The sequence below is a fragment of the Oncorhynchus mykiss genome, chromosome 13 (genome assembly GCF_057628025.1).
Source record: "Oncorhynchus mykiss isolate SJ-2025 chromosome 13, ASM5762802v1, whole genome shotgun sequence".
Classification (NCBI taxonomy): Eukaryota; Metazoa; Chordata; class Actinopteri; order Salmoniformes; family Salmonidae; genus Oncorhynchus; species Oncorhynchus mykiss.
In genome coordinates, this window is record NC_143034.1 from 15479925 (window position 1) to 15500000 (window position 20076).

General features: G+C 41.8%; 2 protein-coding genes across 2 annotated transcripts; both read right to left on the reverse strand.

The window, feature by feature from the left end:
• Positions 1 to 1735: 1735 nt before the first annotated feature.
• Positions 1736 to 14876, reverse strand: LOC149978722 (sialic acid-binding Ig-like lectin 6). The gene is made up of 8 exons (XM_090194594.1): positions 14828 to 14876; positions 4402 to 4737; positions 4086 to 4255; positions 3531 to 3777; positions 2522 to 2785; positions 2231 to 2321; positions 2069 to 2120; positions 1736 to 1975 (listed from the first exon to the last, which is right to left on the reverse strand). The coding sequence occupies exons 1-8, from the start codon at positions 14874 to 14876 to the stop codon at positions 1736 to 1738; spliced, it is 1449 nt and encodes a 482-aa protein (XP_090050720.1).
• A 783-nt stretch (positions 14877 to 15659) lies between these two features.
• On the reverse strand, positions 15660 to 20063 carry LOC118938174 (sialic acid-binding Ig-like lectin 12). Its single transcript, XM_090194595.1, has 10 exons — positions 19992 to 20063; positions 19409 to 19753; positions 18980 to 19231; positions 18485 to 18817; positions 18140 to 18370; positions 17530 to 17793; positions 17234 to 17324; positions 17006 to 17045; positions 16541 to 16621; positions 15660 to 16242 (listed from the first exon to the last, which is right to left on the reverse strand). Exons 1-10 carry the CDS (start codon positions 20044 to 20046, stop codon positions 16117 to 16119), a joined length of 1818 nt encoding a protein of 605 aa, XP_090050721.1. The 5' UTR covers positions 20047 to 20063; the 3' UTR covers positions 15660 to 16116.
• Between the last annotated feature and the right edge of the window lie 13 nt (positions 20064 to 20076).

Here is a 20076-nt window from a genome sequence, read left to right on the forward strand (position 1 = left end):
AGAAAACTATTTCATCAATTTGAGGAAAAGTTTGAAACATCACAACATGTGGAAAAAGTCAAGGGGTCTGAATACTTTCTGAATGCTCTGTAAGATATAACTGGAACTCAAGGTTTCCTACTTCAGAAATACAACATTTTTCAATGTAAAAATATATATAAAAAATGTTAAGGCCCTTTTCTAATTCATAATTATTTCAAAGTCATAACTGACCCTAGATCAGAACTCCTACTCTAAGTGTGAATAGAGTCATCCTTTGGCTCAGTTTGTACAGCATGGAGCATGGGTTCAATTCCTGCTGGGACTTCCCATACGAAAAGTGTTTTCAAACATGACTGTAATGAAAGTGACAGTGTCTTCTTGATGGCATATATTATTAAATACTATTATAAACTGGGTAGTTTTGGCCCTGGATGCTGATTGGCTGAAACAGCATTTCAGAAGTATATATTGTATATCAGACAATATACGTAAAAATACTTGTTTACTGTTCTATTTATGTTGTTAACCAGTTTAAAATAAGCCATGGAACAGTATGTTGGTCATATACCACAAACCCCTGTTGTACCTTGTTGTCATTATAAACTTAAGCAATAAGGCCCGAGGAGGTGTGGTATATGGCCAATATACTACCGCTAAGGGCTGTTCTTATGCACAATGCAACTCGGAGTGCTTGGATGCACCACAAACCCTGAGGTGCCTTATTTTAAACTGGTTACCAATGTCCTTAGACCAGTAAATACAAATGTTAATACCCATGGTATACGGTCTGGTATACCACGCCGGTCAGCCAATCAGCATTCATGGCTCAAACCACCCAGTTTATAAAGGTCAATATTCCACACCTCCACAGGCATTATATCACTTAGTTTAGATATACAGGTCCAGATACACAAGGTTTTTGTCAAACTTCTTCTGTTCAGGTCTTCTTCTTTCTGGGTTTGTTGTGTTCAGGTCTTCTTGGTTCTGGGCTTGTTGTGTTCAGGTCTTCTTGGTTCTGGGCTTGTTGTGTTCAGGTCTTCTTGGTTCTGGGCTTGTTGTGTTCAGGTCTTCTTGGGTCTGGGTTTGTTGTGTTCAGGTCTTCTTGGTTCTGGGCTTGTTGTGTTCAGGTCTTCTTGGTTCTGGGCTTGTTGTGTTCAGGTCTTCTTGGTTCTGGGCTTGTTGTGTTCAGGTCTTCTTGGGTCTGGGTTTGTTGTGTTCAGGTCTTCTTGGTTCTGGGCTTGTTGTGTTCAGGTCTTCATGGTTCTGGGCTTGTTGTGTTCAGGTCTTCTTGGTTCTGAGTTTGTTGTGTTTGGGTCTTCTTGGTTCTGGGTTTGTTGTGTTCAGGTCTTCTTGGTTCTGGGTTTGTTGTGTTCAGGTCTTCTTGGTTCAGGGTTTATTGACTGTACTGTAGAGAACAGAGTCCTCCTCAGCTGCTTGTGCTGCTGCGGGTCTGAAGAGAGAAACAAAAATGAAACAAAGACAGTGTCCCAAATTGTGGCACCCTATAGGGCTCTATCTAAAGTAGTGCACTAAATAGGAAATAGGGTGCCATTTGGAACAGAAAAACAGTTCCTCAAAACAATCATCACGTCACTCCCTCATTTTAGACATGTCATAGTAACTGTCCTGAGATGTCCGTTGTTGGGTTCATAGTTTGGCTTCATAGTGGTCACAAAGGGTCAACTGTTTTGCTTGTTGATGACATTTCCTACAATAAACAGCAGCATATAAATGACCTTAAAGCAGAATATGCTCACCAGGTGGCAGCACAAGGGAGGTTGAATTTCACAGCAGCGTAGTGGACATCCTCATCCTCTTTCTGGGGTTGAGGCACTTGGACGGTGGAGTACAGAGGCACTTCCTGGTTTTTGGGACGAGAGAAGTGGACGCTGGAATAGTGAACATCATCCTGGTCGTCAGTGTCTGCTGTCTGTGCTGCAGTAGGGTTCATTGCCATGCCTGAGATGTTTTCATACACTGGACTAGAGTCTCCCTGATGGAGAGAGAGAACACACAACATGAGGAGTGGAAATGATCCACAAAGAATACAGTCATCACAGTCACCTTCTGATTCCAACAGACTCACCTGTCCAACGTCTGCTGTGTCTCTTGTGTTGGTGGGTTTGGAGGCCTTCTTCCTGTTTTGCACATTAATTAATAAATACATTACTTCATAAATGAAGTTAACAATAAATCAGAGGGCTACATTTAAATAATGAACAACATGATAATATGCATTTTCACTCACCTGAACCACATGAGTCCAGAGAGACAGAGGATGACAACCAGAACAACCACTATGATTCCTACAGCTGCAGTCAGAACTGAGGTTTGTTTCCCTATAATAAAATATGGATGATATGAGTACATGGCATTATATAATTAACTAAAAATGAACTATAATACAGGACATTAATGCAATACTTGTTAAGGGATCTTATAACCCAATGTATAGTTATAACCTAAGGTTTAATAAGCCAAAACATCATGATTAACATTAGATTGAAACATGTAGGTTTGTATTGAGATGTAACTTTACCTGCTACAATGATCATCAGAGCTGTAGAGTTCATAGATCCTCTTCCATTCTGGGCCTCACAGTAATATTCTCCTCTGTCCTCAGAGATGATGTTAGTGATGCTGTAACTCTGTCCTGATGCTTTTGGTGAGGTTACGTTCGTCTTGTACCAGGTGTATTTGTCCACAAGTGGGTTGGCATCACTGCTGCAGGTCAGAGTCACTGAACTGCCCTCCACTATTTCACCAGAGGGACTGACTGACACTGAGGGGTTCTTTGGAGCATCTAGTAAAGCAGAATTTGTCAGAAGGTCAGGATTGTAGTATACTACCTCAAATGACATCATGTCAAAAATAAATCATATCTAAAGTCAGAGAACTATCTAAAACTATCACTTAGACAAAACATGAACAATAATACATTTGGAGATACTTTAGGACTTGAGTGTCTACTAAACTATTCTTCAAGTGTTTGAGGTACTGAACATTCTAACTATAGACATGCAAACATCTATGACATTGTCTGTAATTTCTATGTAATGATGAATATGTATAGATAAATCAGTAATACTCTTCAAATTGATATAAAGTTTTTGATACTTTCTAAGTAGAATAGTAGTTTAATTCATACTTACACACTGCAGGAGAGTGGAGGTCCTCATGGTGTTCTACAGTACAGGAGTAACTGTCCGCAGAATGACCCAACACTACTAGGGTATTACTAGAGTATTGTTGGGAAGTGGGCTCATCTAGACGTTGTCCGTTCTTGTACCAGATGTAGGTGGTGTTGTCAGTCAGAGTACAGGTGGTGATACAGGTCAGTGTCTTCTGTCTCTCTGCAGCAGGAGTCACCTTCACCTGCAGACCTGAAACAATATGTATAAAACCACATACACCTCTGTGTTAACAGGATGGTTAATATATTTATCCTGTAATTCAATATGATTTACAGTTGTATCATATAGTGTAGTATTTATTACCTGTGACAGACAGAGTTGTTCCAGGGAAGCTGTACCCCCATCTTGCCTTACCAGATGTAAATCTGAACTTGTACTCAGTTGAGTCACTCTCTCTCAGGTCTGTGATTCTCAGGGTGGAGTCCTTGTCTGTTTGTTGATGGTATTCCAAACGATCTGCATACTCTGGGTTCAGGCTCAGGTCTTTAGTGACACCAGACTCCCATTTGTTGAACCAGGCCACTTCTGTGACCTTATGCCACCTGGGATGTGTGTAAAAGCAGGATATGTCCACTGTTGACCCTTTCAAAGCACAGATACTCTGATGGGTGTAAGTCACATTCATACAGCTCTCACCCACAACACCTGAAACAAAATGGAACTGATCAATTCCTGAAACGATAATGAGACTATTTTCAAGTGTTTTAGATGTATTGGACAGTTTCGTTTCTGAATTTAAAAAATAATATTGACATGCATCTATAAAACTGTGTATCATTCCAATGTATATAGTTAAGAACATTGATAGAGAAAAACCATTCTTATTGGTTCTAAATGATATCACATAAAATACTAGTTTCATTCAGACTCACACACTGCAGGAGAGAGGAGATTCTCATGGCCTTTTACAGCACAGGAGTAACTGTCTCCATAGTTACTGGAGACTGAGTATTTGTACTGGGGGGAGGTGCTCTCATCTAGATGTTGTCCGTTCTTGTACCAGATGTAGGTGGGGTTGTCAGTCAGAGTACAGGTGGTGCTACAGGTCAGTGTCTTACCAGTCACCTTCACCTGAAGACCTGGAGAAAAAACAATATCACTGTAAATCCCTTTAACACTGACTTATCACTCTAATACAAAGATGGAGGAAATTCTACAGTCTATCAAACATACACACCACAACAAGAACTAATTGTAATTGAACATAAAAACACTTTTACTGTACCTGTGACAGACAAAGTCACTCCAAGTTTGCCAGTAAATGTCCCTCCTTCCTGATCTGTTATGAATCTGAACTTGTACGTAGCTGAGTCTCTCTCTCTCAGGTCTGTGATTCTCAGGGTGCAGTCTTTCTTCTTAACCCCATGATACTCCAGATGACCTGCATGCTCTGGGTTCTGACCTAGGTCTTCAGTCTCAGTTTTAGTGAACCAGAAGGTTGATATGACTTTATGACCACTGGGATATCTGAAAGAGCAGGTCAGCTCCACTGTTGACCCCTTCAAGGCACAGATTCTCTGAGTGGTGTAAGTCACACTCCATCCATCCTGACCCAGGACCACTGAAACACAGTCACACAACACAACATTTATTAAATGAAAATGAATGCAAAAATGGCTCTCACTAACAGTATTGTTGGTCCACATTTTGTTGCCATAGTTACTGAGTTGGGTGTGAATGGAAACCACAGATGAGCATCTCTCAATGAGGAGTAGAAGACCAATATATAAAGTGAAGTAGATGCCAAACAGAACAACATTATGACTCTTAACCTTTTAGACATGTTTATAAATTGAAACACAGAACAACATTATGACTCTTATCCTTTTAGACATGTTTATAAATTGAAACACAGAACAACATTATGACTCTTAACCTTTTAGACAGGGAACTAAAACATTATGAAAGGGACCATACCTGCTACAGACCAGAGAAAGACCACCAACACACTTCCTGCTGTTCTCAAGACCATTGTTGCATCTCCCACCCTGCAGTCTTAGAAACATAAACAACAACTCACTCTATAGCTGGTGAATAACTCCATGATCATCATCATTATATCATCAACAACAACAACTTATTGAACAGGTCTGTATTACTGTAAACACATATTTCTACATTGATCGTTCTGAAGCTGTTTTATTCTCAGAACCCCAAATATAGAAGGATAAATGTTCAATCCTCTACTGTCCGTCAAGCTGTACAGCAGCCTAAAGACTGACCACCAGGTTCAATGATAGCTCCTATCCCCAAGCTGTGAGGATAAACAGCAAGTGATTCAAACACACACACAGTCTGTAGTGAAGGCCCATGGAGTCTGTATCAAAGTCTAGAGAGCTGGTTGTTATAGATGTAGAAAAGTCAAAACACACATCCTACACAGTATAGATGTCAACCCTCCTCCCTATCAGTCTGGTCCTAAAGGGCCCTCAGATAAATCCACTGTGTCATTCATACACACTCAACCACACTGGGGGAGACACTTTATGAATACTGACCCTGATGTAACAACCAAAACACAGATAAAAACATAACAAGAAGTAAAATTATACATTACCCTCAAGTATTTGACTTATGACTAAAAACAAATAACCAAAAACTATATTTCAAGATATTGTCAAGAGTACTTCCAGAGTGAAGTGAAGAGGAGAGTCTTGTACAGTGAGTCAACTGTCTGGTAGTGAGTGAAAACAAGTGTTGAAACCTTATAAAAGCAGTCAGAACACAAGTAGTGGATGCAGAACTGTCCTTCCTGTTTAGTAAAGACATTAACATCCACGACAACCAGACCAACACGCCAGAAAAGGGCTGTTACTGTAATAGAACAGAAATTGTGTAAAAGACAAGTCTGGGGATATATATATATATATATATATATATTTTTTAATTGTCCATTTCCAATGTGATCTTTATACTACATACAGAACCATGTAAACAATGTGTTGACTAAACTATTTATAACATTAACATTTTAACGACCTACCTTGCCCTTCTGACATCTGTATATACAGGTCAAAGTTCCGTGATGTTATTCAATTAGAACCCATTCAATTTAAACACCCATGACCATCACTCCTCATCATCTGCATCAAAGTGGTACTGAAGGTTCCAGTGTTCTAGACTAGAGCTCCGCCTACTGGCATCTCAACATTACTGCAGCCTCCAGTCCTCATGATGTCCTCATTCATTTGGGAAGTAATGGGAATAAAATGAATGATGTTCCTGTCATTCCAAGATATTGAGCCCTGCCCATGTCTCTTTGCTTAATAAAGGGTTATCTTTTGTGCCTACAACCCAGTGCAACGATTGATGTTTTGATGTAGACATGTTAAAGTTTTTTAGAAACATCTGTTTAAGGGAATACTTTAGCTCCCCTAATTCTGACACTTCTATTGAACCAGCAGGTTGCTCTCCTGCACATACTCCGACTCCTTTTAGAAGCAAGAGTTATTTTATACCTCCAGCCAATCACAATCACTCTATCGAGACATATTGCAGACTTGTGGAAGAAGATGTTGGACATCTCCTTAAGAATAAACAGGGGTCCAAATCTTTCCATAATTTACCTGAGGATGAAAAACAAGCTTTGCTTGATTTACAATCCGATATGTCAGTACTTATTCACCCTGCTGATAAGGGTGGGTTGGTTGTACTCATGGATAGGACAGTTTATGTATATGAGTGTCATAGACAGCTGCTTGACGACACCTTTTACAAGATACTCAGCACGGACAGGCGGGAGATTCCGGCAGCTCTGGAGTGAAGGGCGGCTCCGTTAGCTCCTGACTGATGGGCGGCTCTGGAGCGTCCGGACTGGAGGGAGGCTCTGGCAGATCCGGACTGGAGGGAGGCTCTGGCAGATCCGGACTGGAGGGAGGCTCTGGCAGATCCGGACTGGAGGGAGGCTCTGGCAGATCCGGACTGGAGGGAGGCTCTGGCAGATCCGGACTGGAGGGACACACAGGAGACTTTGTTCTTAGAACAGGCACAGTACTCACCAGGCGGGAGAGATCTACTGGAGGCCTGGTCCTTGGAGGAGGCACAGGATAGACCGGTCCGTGGAGGCGCACTGGAGGTCTAGAACTAAGGGCCTGAACAACCCGTCCTGGCTGGATGTTGATTTTAGCCCGGCACTTGTGGGGCGCAGGCACAGGGCACACTGGGCTGTGCAGACCCACGGGAGACACAGTGCGTAGGGCTGGTGCCATATAACACGGACCGAGGAGACGCACTGGAGACCAGATGCGCTGAGCCGGCTTCATCCTTCCTGGCTCGATGCCCACTCTAGCCGGCCGATACGAGGAGCTGCGAAGTAGCGCACCGGGCTATGTATGCGCACTGGGGACACCGTGCGCTTCAACGCATAACATGGTGCCTGCCCGGTCACACTCTCTCCACGGTAAGCACGGGGAGTTGGCTCAGGTCTCCTACCTGACTTTGCCAATCTGCCCGTGTCCCTCCCCTATAATACATTTTTGGGGATGCCTCTCGGGCTTCCTTGCCAGCCGTCTTCCCTCGTACCGCTGGTTCACCTCTCCTGCTGCCTCCGCTCTCCTGGCTGCCTCCACCTGTTCCCATGGGAAGCGATCCCTTCCAGCCAGGATCTCCTCCCATGTGTAGGAACCCTTCCCGTCCAGAATGTCCTCCCATGTCCATTCCTCCTTCTTACCACGCTGCTTGGTCATTTTGTGGTGGGTAGTTCTGTAACGATCATCGTAGGTGGAAGGAGGAGAGGACCAAGGTGCAGGTGGTATGTGTTCATGATCTTTAATTACACTGAACACTAGAACAAAAATAACAAAAACGGAACAAACAAAAAAGTCCTGTCTGGTACAGAGACAGAAATCAATCACCCACAACCAAAATGGGAAAACAGGCTATCTAAGTATGGCACTCAATCAGAGACAACAATAGACAGCTGCCTCTGATAAAGAACCATACCAGGCCAAACACAAAGGAAAAGAAAACCTAGACATACAACAAAGAATACCCACCCACATCACACCCTGACCAAACTAAAAATGTAAACATACAAAGCAATCTACGGTCAGGGTGTGACAGACGCAGTCTTGTGTTCTAACTACCCGCTATTCAAAGTGCTCTGAACAAATTAAGGGAATTGTTCACAAACATTGGCACATTCTAAAATCCGATGATAGTCTCGGTAATGTGTTTTCGGACCTTCCCTTGGTCGTATTCTCGCGGGGCAGAAATATCAGAGACCAATTGGTACACTCTGATTTACCACCCCAAGATATTCCTGAACAACGTCTATTGGATGGTAAATACAAATGTAATGGCTGTGCTCAATGCAATGGCACTTATAAATGTAGATCCTTCAAACACCCACAAACAAGGAAACAGATCCCATTTAAAGGTGTTATTACGTGCTCCACTAAGGCAGTTATTTATCTTATAACTTGTCCTTGTGGTAAAAATTATGTGGGTAAAACAAAGCGCAAATTAAAAGTACGTATCTCAGAGCATCGTAACACCATTAGGTGTAAAAACTTTACTTATCCAGTTGCGGCCCACTTCTTGGAGGCAGGCCACTCGATTTCGTCTCTGCGTTATATTGGCATTGAACATGTCACCCTCCCTAGGAGAGGGGGTGATCTTGATCATTTATTGTTAAGACGAGAGGCTGCCTGGATCTTTAACTTAAAGACGCTTGCTCCCTTTGGTCTCAACGTAGACTTTGATCTGAAGCCATTCTTGTGATTATTGTGACTTTGCCATTGTAACTGTTTAGAAGCTTGTGTAGTTAAATGAATTTATGATCGTATGTAATCCATTTGTTGTTTGTATGCTGTTCTTTGTATGCCATTTTAATATTTGATAATTAACCAATGATATTAGGCCACTCTTGGCCATGATTACAGACACCTGTGTCTTTTGACACTACATAACCGAGTCATCCCGCAGTGTTTGTGATTACACCCTGGTGAAGACAGTTGGTAATTACATTTTTGAATCTGAGCTCCTAGAGTGTGCGGCTCTCTTTTATTTTCAAGTTTTCTACTCCCCTAGCCAACACCTCGCCTAAATAGGTGTGCGTTTCTTTTTCTTCTAGATTGTTCCTGTCATTCCAGCCATTATAATGAATCCATCCTCCTATATACGAGCCTCCTCTGTTGTACAGTACTGGTAGAAGATGTATCTAGGAGAGGCAGGAATGAACATCACCACAGCCTGCTGTACTGACTGTGTGGTCTATTGTAGTCTGCTGTCCATAAATATTGCCATTTAGTTATCAAAAGCAATGTACAGTCTGTGTGCATATATTTTACCTATGGGGGGTCCAGGGAACCAAACCCATAACGTTGCAGGATGTTCTACCAACTGAGTTACAGAGGAACATGTTCTGTATAGTCTAATGTGTATATACAGATTTCTGATATGAATCAGGAGGACTGTCAGAGGACAGACAGGAAAGTAGAACAGGGAAGTGACACTGAGTGTGTGCATCTAAACCAACAAAAACACAACCCACCATTACTGTGTCTCATGTTAATACTACTCCTAAACAAAACCCAGCATCACTGTGTCTAATGTTAATCCTACACCTAAACACAACCCACCATCACTGTGTCTCATGTTAATACTACTCCTAAACACAACCCACCATGACTGTGTCTCATGTTAATACTACTCCTAAACACAACCCACCATCACTGTCTCATGTTTAAACTAATCCTAAACACAACCCACCAACACTGTGTCTCATGTTAAATTCTACACCTAAAAACAACCCACAATCACTCTGTCTCATTAATACTACTCCTAAACACAACCCACCATCACTGTGTCTCATGTTAATACTACTCCTAAACACAACCCACCATCACTGTGTCTCATGTTAATACTACTCCTATACACAACCCACCATGACTGTGTCTCATGTTAATACTACTCCTAAACACAACCCACCATCACTGTGTCTCATGTTAATACTACTCCTATACACAACCCACCATGACTGTGTCTCAGGTTTATACTACTCCTAAAGCTCTTATGAAGAATCCACTTAATCACTCTTACTGTCACGCTTTAGGCCATTTTCAAAATGTATTGCTCTCAGAGCTCTTAAAACAGCACAAGTCTTTATGTGAAACCACATGTACAATGTACATCCCATCTTTTTATAGCATACAATATATATCTGTATTTGTCAAGGGTGCAAATAATTTTGGTCATGACTCTGTATCCAACAATCTGATTAATATGTAAAAATAAATGTACACTCACTCACTCACTCACACACAGTTATACTTGACCCTGTTATACTATGACAGTGAACATGACCCTATTGAATGGAGATCTGGGTGTTGCTGGTATACTCTACTGATCATGTTTTAAACATGTAAATTAATAAACTGATCTAAACTAAACACATGAAACCACAGTCCAGGGTTAGTATTCACAAAGTGTATCAGAGTAGGAGAGCTGATATGGGATCAGTTTAGCCTTTTAGATCATAATTATATGGACCATCTGAGACACTTTATGAATACAGGCCCTGATGTAACAACCAAAACACAGTTCAAAATAAATCAACAAGTACAAAGATACAGGAAGTAATTTGATGTATGGCTAAAAACAACAAAAGTAAACCATATTTCAAGATTCCGTCAAGTGTACTTACAGAGTGAAGTGAAGAGGAGAGGTCTTGAACAGTTAGTCAACTTACTGTCACTGTGTGGAAACAAGAAGTAGTCTACTGTAAGTGTTAGTAGAAGCAGGCGTTGCCTAAGTGTGAGTTCTGTGGTTGACACATTATAAAGTAGCCTAGTCAGGGCATTAACATGCAGGAACAACATGTCACATAAGGGATGTTACTGTATCTAAATAGAAAATGGTCTAAAGTCAGAATACTGTAGTTGCATTTCTTTGTGTGATGCGTTTTTTTTGTTTTTTTTACATTGAATAATATTTCATGAAATTGTTTATTGTTATTTTATTGTGATTTAGTTTTAGTTTTATTTACAATTTTTATAATTTAAAAAAAGGAAAATTCCTTACATAAACTGCATTGTTGCTTAATAAGCATTTAATAACCATTTCACAGTAAGGTCTACCTGTTGAAATCGGCGCATGTTTCAAATACAATTTGATTCGTGTGTTTAGGCACTGGACTCCCTCTGACACTGGGATTCTGAATATCTAGAAGTCTGAGCCGTCAGTGGACGGGGACGGGAGGGTTATTCTACTAGTTGACATATGGTAATTGTTTTAAGGTGGTCATACCATGGATCATTTAGCTATTTGATTTTGAATTATAGTACCCCTTTAGGTAAAAAAGGATAAGGACTAATGTTTGTGAGAGCAGGCAGGGGACTGCAATATAGTCTGCCTGGAACATGCCCCATATTCAACTGTAATTCAATTAAAAAATAACATTTATTTATCCCCTGTAGGGGCAATTACTAGGCACCCTATGGCATCAGGCTGGCACTGAGTCTCACAATGACATCACAATGGGTCACATGTCCAGTCACATGACCATACATACATACACAGTAAAACACATGATAACAACAGATGTCATCCCCCTTAGTGTCTACAACATGGTCATCATAGAGGAGGTTCACTGGGCAAAGATCCCTTCAACTTCTAATGATGATGTCATTTCCATGTTTCACAGCTCAGGCCGAGGGAGATTTACATTTACAGTAGAGAACATAGAATTAGAATGTAGAACTTTGATACTCTCTATCTCCCCACACCTACAGCACAGAACATAGCGAGTATCAGAGTTCTACATTCTAATTATATCTCCCCTCACCTACAGCACAGAATGTAGAAGGAGGAGAGGAAGGGATGGAGGTGACCACAGTCAAAATACAAGGAATGTAGGAACAGAGTGCTATTTGAGACAGCCTATAGAACCTATAACTGTAGAAATGTATACTGTGGAATAACCAGAAATAAACATACTCACCCACTGGAGTCATGAGGGGAGGAGAGGTCCACCACTGGAGTCATGAGGGGAGGAGAGGTCCAACACTGGAGTCCTGAGGAGAGGTGAGTCCACCACTGGAGTCCTGAGGAGAGGTGAGTCCACCACTGGAGTGCTAAGGGGAGGAGAGGTCCACCACTGGAGTCCTGAGGAGAGGAGAGGTCCACCACTGGAGTCCTGAGGGGAGGAGAGGTCCACCACTGGAGTCCTGAGGAGAGGAGAGGTCCAACACTGGAGTCCTGAGGGGAGGAGAGGAGAGGTCCACCACTGGAGTCCTGAGGGGAGGAGAGGTCCACCACTGGAGTCCTGAGGAGAGGAGAGGTCCAACACTGGAGTCCTGAGGGGAGGAGAGGAGAGGTCCACCACTGGAGTCCTGAGGGGAGGAGAGGAGAGGTCCACCACTGGAGTCCTGAGGGGAGGAGAGGTCCACCACTGGAGTCCTGAGGAGAGGAGAGGTCCACCACTGGAGTCCTGAGGAGAGGAGAGGTCCACCACTGGAGTCCTGAGGGGAGGAGAGGTCCACCACTGGAGTCCTGAGGGGAGGAGAGGTCCACCACTGGAGTCCTGAGGGGAGGAGAGGTCCACCACTGGAGTCCTGAGGGGAGGAGAGGTCCACCACTGGAGTCCTGAGGAGAGGAGAGTCCACCACTGGAGTCCTGAGGGGAGGAGAGGTCCACCACTGGAGTCCTGAGGGGAGGAGAGGTCCACCACTGGAGTCCTGAGGGGAGGAGAGGTCCACCACTAGAGTCCTGAGGAGAGGTGAGTCCACCACTGGAGTGCTGAGGAGAGGAGAGGTCCACCACTGGAGTCCTGAGGGGAGGAGAGGTCCACCATCAGGAAACATTGTAGCTAAACATCACAATAAATCAATGTTAGATGTACAGCATGTATTTCTTCATTGTTGTAGTGTTTTGGTAAAATCAGAAAACAAACTCCTCTAATAATGGCTATGCTCCCTGTGATGGTGTCTGGTTGTGCAGTCTGTATATACTATGCCCCCTGTGGTTGGGTCTGGTACTGCAGACCCAACCATCCTTTCTATACTATGGTGGGGAGATGGAGAGACACAGACAGACAGACAGACAGACAGACAGACAGACAGACAGACAGACAGACAGACAGACAGACAGACACATGTAGACGAGGGAGGACACATGTTTTATGAGCATGGCCTTATTTCTATCACAGCATTTAGGATGACTGTCATTCATATTCCATTCGCCCAGTTCAATGTAACACGGATATATTTTAGCTACTACATATCATGATATTCTAATGTTCCCTATAGCCATCATGAGGTTGCTACAACCTAGCTAGAAAGGCTACAACGTAGGTGCACAGGTCAACAGAAACAGAGTAATCAAGGTGACAGACAGTGACACATTCAGTACCACCTTGTACACTCTGGTCTGCATCTAGCTGATCTAGGATGTAATCATTAAGGTCAAGTTCAGGTATGTTTATCCAATTTCGTTCCGTTTGCTTTCATTACAAAAAAAACGTTTTTCAACGGAATCGGTGGAATGAATACACCTCTGATCACATTCAAACACAGTTCACTTTCAAAGCAGACACATACAAACAGCATGATCACGTTGCCCATTGTATAATTCCTTCTTACATCTCTGCACTATACTCCTCATCAGCTGTCTGTGAGCAGGAGAAAAAAACCTTTCCAAGCCAAACCTTCATATTATGACTGCTAACGCTACACACAGCCTAAATCGTTGTTACCATATTAGCTAACGTATTGACAACATAGCTACTAGAACTAATATGTTAGTAAACACGCTACAATCATGCAGTACAGTGTACAGTCAGCAAGCAGTGTAGCAGTTACACCGGTGGGCCCAGGTGGTAATAAATGAATAAGACCAAAATCTTACCATGACTAGGAAGAGGTCCAGTGTTGGATAGCCGTAGCCAGCTAGTTAACATACCATCCCTCTCTGTTTGGGACAGTTATTTGAGTAACCTAACTAGCTAGCTGCATTAGATGCTGGCTAAGTAAGTGAAAGTGAAAGCAAAAATCAAAGTAGAGTTTGCTAGCTCTCTCCCACTCTCTATTGCTTCTCCTTCATTTTTAAAGAAATACATATTTTTCAAAACTGTTCAACTATTGACATTATCTTTGAGTCAACTACTCACCACATGTTATGCACTATAGTGAGAGCTGGCTGTATCTTATGCTTTCAGAACTAGATTACATATCTAATACTTTGATTGGTCGGACAACATGTCAGTTCATGCTGCATGAGCTCTGATAGGTTGGAGGACATCGTCCGGAAGTTGTCATAATTACTTTGTAAGTCTATGGAAGGGTTTGAGAACCATGAGCCTCCTAGGTTCTGTATTGAAGTCATTGTACCCAGAGGAGGATGAAAACTAGCTGTCCTCCGGTTACATGGTGCTACCCTGCAGAGTGCTGTTGAGGCTACTGTAGACATTCATTGCAAAACAGCTGTTTTAGTGAAAATAAATACTGGCTGTGCTTATACAGCTGAATACCCTTCACTGGAGGAACACACACAGGGTTAAACTAGGGTCATTTCAGTGACTATAAATCATATTTCTGAGGTTAATAAGACAACTAAGCAGCACTGCCTCTGTGTTTGAGTAATCAACTCGACAGTAAGATTTTATTATTTGAATCAGCTGTGTAGTCCTTGGCCAAAAACCAAAACGTTCACACCTTGGGGTCCCCAGGACTGAGTTGAGGAGACGCTGGCCGAGCCACTCATGGTTAAATGATACAATGGCCCCATCATGTGTCTAATAGGCAGAAATACAAGAAACAAGAGCTGAGTGGAAATAGTTATGAATCAATGTATTATTAGTTGATCAAATAATCTGTGTATTTATTGTCTTAAATGTTGATCTTATTTACAACATGATGCTTCTACTGTATTGATACTAAACTGTAAAAACTGAAAAGGTAAACACGTATTTAACGTATATAAAATACGTAATAATGAAACGTGATGATAAAACACGTGATATCATGACACTGAACAATATAGCATTACGTAATACACAATTATAATTAATTTAAAATGTAAAAAACAGCAAATGTTTAAATGTATGTAATGAACTGATTACATTTAAAATATATATATATATATTATTATAAAATATAAAAGAAATAATGTGTAATAATGTCTGACAGCAATACAAAGTAAATCATCATTAAACACATCAGGAGAATCTTAACCCAAAAGCAAAAAATATTAAAAAGCTGTTTTCAATATGATCCATATTAGTTGCAGAGGAAAGTAAGACTATTGATGTTATAAATCCCTATTTGCAAAATTCCATAGAAAAATATCAGGAATATAATCTTAAACTATAGATAGGAAACAGATTGGTACACAAGAAAAAATACGGAAATGGGAAAATCCCATTGAAAAAAAGCAGAAGCATAACCCCTCCCATTTATCATCAATATACATAATTATCAGAATAAGAAAATAAAAAATATATTCCAGCATTTACTCAAAGGTTAAAGTTCATGGTCTGGAAAACCATCTAGATATGGTTGCAAGAGAATAGAGGAGTGAGGCCTGGCTTTGGATTGGAACCGTAGCTGTTCAGTCCAGCTTCTGTGGTGATTCTCTTCAGTCCAGCTTCTGTGGTGGTTCTCTTCAGTCCAGAATCTGTGGTGGTTCTCTTCAGTCCAGCTTCTGTGGTGGTTCTCTTCAGTCCAGCTTCTGTGGTGATTCTCTTCAGTCCAGCTTCTGTGGTGGTTCTCTTCAGTCCATAATCTGTGGTGGTTCTCTTCAGTCCAGCTTCTGTGGTGGTTCTCTTCAGTCCAGCTTCTGTGGTGATTCTCTTCAGTCCAGCTTCTGTGGTGGTTCTCTTCAGTCCATAATCTGTGGTGGTTCTCTTCAGTCCAGCTTCTGTGGTGGTTCTCTTAAGTGGGAGGGTCCCCTCACATTCTGAAAGAAGATACTGAGTTAGCAATTTACACTCCCACTAAAATGTTTATGGCCACACACACACACACAAACACACTACTGCCAGGGTGTCATACTCTGGTGACCTGGTCTTCATGTTCAGAGGTGTGTACATGTCACTGTTGGGGTCACTGTTAGGGTCAGGATTGACACTCTGTGGACAGGAAGAGAGAGAGAGTGAGAAAGAGAGAGGGAAAGATATATATAGAGAGGGAAAGATATAGAGAGAGTAGGAGAGAGAGGGAAAGATATAGAGAGAGTAGGAGAGGGAGAGAGAGGGAAAGATATATATAGAGAGGGAAAGATATAGAGAGAGTAGGAGAGGGAGAGAGAGAGGAAATGCATGTGTTCTTTGAAACACAACTTTCCATCATTTTCTCTAAACACATTCAAGTACTGTATAAAACACACACACACTCACAAACAATCAAAATGTATTATGAGAGACTTACTGCCAGAGTGTCATAGTCAGGGGACATGGTCCTCATGTTCAGACCTGTGTACGTGTCACTGTTACAGTCAGGACGGACACTCTGTGGAGAGAGAGAGAGAGAGAGAGAGAGAGAGAGAGAGAGAGAGAGAGAGAGAGAGAGAGAGAGAGAGAGAGAGAGAGAGAGAGAGAGAGAGAGAGAGAGAGAGAGAGAGAGAGAGAGAGAGAGAGAGAGAGAGAGAGAGAGAGAGAGAGAGAGAGAGAGAGAGAGAGAGAGAGAGAGAGAGAGAGAGAGAGAGAGAGAGAGAGAGAGAGAGAACAATGAAAATAGTATGAAAGAGACTGTAGTGACACAGTAAATTAGTTGTAACTCAGGGTTTCCCAAACTCGGAGCTGGGGCTCCCTCTGGGTGCACGTTTTGTTTTGTGCCCTAACACTACACGGGGGGGGGGGGGGTCCTGGTGTAACTGATAACTGATATAATCACCTGTGTGTCTGTTGTCGCATCACTTCCTCCTGTGAAACTCCTGTAAAGATGGACAGAGTGAGTTCTGCTCTCTACTGACCTCTAGTGGAAGTTGATGTGTTACTAATACAGTTTAGCAGTTAAGGGCGTTGGGCCAATAAATACATTTATGAATGAATTAAGTTAGCAACAAATCAGAGTGCTAAGGTGAAAGAATAATACAAATATCAGTTTTCCTTCTTAACTCACCTGAACCACATGAGTCCAGAGAGACAGAGGATGAGAACCAGAACAACCACTATGATTCCTACAGCTGCAGTCACAACTGAGGTCTGTTTCCCTAAAATATCAAATGGATGATATGAGGACATGTTATTATGAAGTGAAAATGAATATACTGCAATACAGGACATTAATGTAATACTTGTATATAGAAGCCTATGTGAAACCAAAGTGTAATGAGGCAAACTAGAAGAATATTACCTTGAAACATCATTTATTATTGAACATCATTTTGTATTGGAGTATTGAAGATGTAACTTTACCTGCTACAATGATCATCAGAGCTGTAGAGTTCATAGATCCGCTTCCATTCTGGGCCTCACAGTAGTATTCTCCTCTGTCCTCAGAGAGGATGTTAGTGATGCTGTAACTCTGTCCTGATGCTTTTGGTGAGGTTACGTTCTTCTTGTACCAGGTGTATTTGTCCACAGGTGGGTTGGCATCACTGCTGCAGGTCAGAGTCACTGAACTGCCCTCCACTATTTCACCAGAGGGACTGACTGACACTGAGGGGTTCTTTGGAGCATCTAGTAAAGCAGAATATGTCAGAGGGTCAGGATTGTAGTATACTACCTCAAATGACATGTCAAAAATAAATCATATCTAAACTCAGAGAACTATCTAAAACTATCACTTACACAAAACATGAACAATAATACATTTGGAGATACTTTAGGACTTGAGTGTCTACTAAACTATTCTTCAAGTGTCTGAGGTACTGAACATTCTAACTATAGACATGCATACATCTATGACATTGTCTGTAATTTCTATGTAATGATGCATATTGATAGATAAAGCAGTAATACTCTTCTCATTGATATTAAATGATTGATACTTTCTAAGTAGAATAGTTTTTTAATTCATACTTACACACTGCAGGAGAGTGGAGGTCCTCATGGTGTTCTACAGCACAGGAGTAACTGTCCACAGAATGACCCAACACTACTAGGGTATTACTAGAGTATTGTTGGGAAGTGGGCTCATCTAGACGTTGTCCGTTCTTGTACCAGATGTAGGTGGGGTTGTCAGTCAGAGTACAGGTGGTGATACAGGTCAGTGTCTTCTGTCCCTCTGCAGCAGGAGTCACCTTCACCTGCAGACCTGAAACAATATGTATAAAACCACATACACCTCTGTGTTAACAGGATGGTTCATATATTTATCCTGTAATTCATTATGATTTACAGTTGTATCATACAGTGTAGTATTTATTACCTGTGACAGACAGAGTTGTTCCTGGGAAACTATGACCCCAGTCAAAGTTGTCTGTTTTAAAAGTGAAGCGATACTCAGCTGAGTCCTCCTCTCTCAGATCTGTGATTCTCAGGGAGGAGGGACCTCTGTATGTTCCAGGGTACTCCACACGACCTGCATACCCTGGGTCTGTGGTTAGGTCTTCAGGGGTCGACTTATCACTTCTAAACCAGAATGATGATGTGGTGGAATAATAACTAACATAAGTACAGGATATGTCCACTGTTGACCCCTTCAAGACACAGATTCTCCTCTTGGTGTAAGTCACTCTGTTGCAGCTTTGACCCTGAACACCTGAAACATAATGGCAAGAGGGCATTACTTATACATTTACACAGTAGAATCATAAACTGCAGTAATCCAGAATAGTTATGCCATCTGGTATTGTGTTGCAGTTTGGTTAGATAACTGTGAGGACTGTTTAGCAGACAGAAAGTTGTACTTGAAAAGTTATACTAAAAACTGAGTTAAATCCATACTCACACACTGCATTAGAGTGGAGATCCTCGTGGCCTTTTACAGCACAGGAGTAACTGTCTGCATCACTAAAGGAGTCTGGGTACAGGCTGGAAGTGTCCTCCTTTACTTTGTGTCCGTTCTTGTACCAGATGTAGGTGGGGTTGTCAGTCAGAGTACAGGTGGTGCTACAGGTCAGTGTCACCCTATTTTGCCAAGTTTTAGAAGTTATCTTCACCTGCAGAGCTGGAATAGATCACAGCATTACACCCTGAATAACTTATTGTCTTGTTTAATCACATGATGCAAGACATTCTCAAACTAATTTAATTCTCAAATCTGTTTCATATATACAAATCCAATTTCTAGACCTAAATGGACAGTAGATATTAATTGAACAGACTAGCAGTATAAAGCATGTTACTGTACCTGTTACAGACAGAGTGACTCCACGATCTCCATAATATCTCCCTCCTTCCTGATCTGTTATAAATCTGAACTTGTACGTAGCTGAGTCTCTCTCTCTCAGGTCTGTGATTTTCAGGGTACAGTCTTTCTTCTTATCTCCATGATACTCCAGACGACCTGCATACTCTGGGTCCTGACCTAGATCTTCAGGTTCTACACCAGCCTCCATTTTAGTGAACCAGAGTGTTGTTGTGACTGTACCTCTGGGATATGTGTAAGAGCAGAACAGATCCACTGATGACCCCTTCAAGGTACAGATACTCTGAGTGGTGTATGTAACACTCCAGCCATTCTGACCCAGTACCACTGAAACACAGTTAGACATCACAATGGTATCAGAATTAGAACAAGGTATTCTGGCTCACACTGAAGGTAGGGTTTGTCCACACTTTGTTGCCATATTGGAAACCACAGATAATCATCACTCAGTGACGTGTGAAACCTAACTATTTAAAGTGAAGTGGAGATGCCTAACAGAACACAAGCAAATGTAATACACATGTCTGTAGATTGGAAAACATATAAGTTATGAATGAGACCATACCTGTCACAGACCAGAGAAAGACCACCAACACACTTCCTGCTGTTCTCAAGGCCATTGTTGCATCTCCCAACCTGCAGTCTTAGAA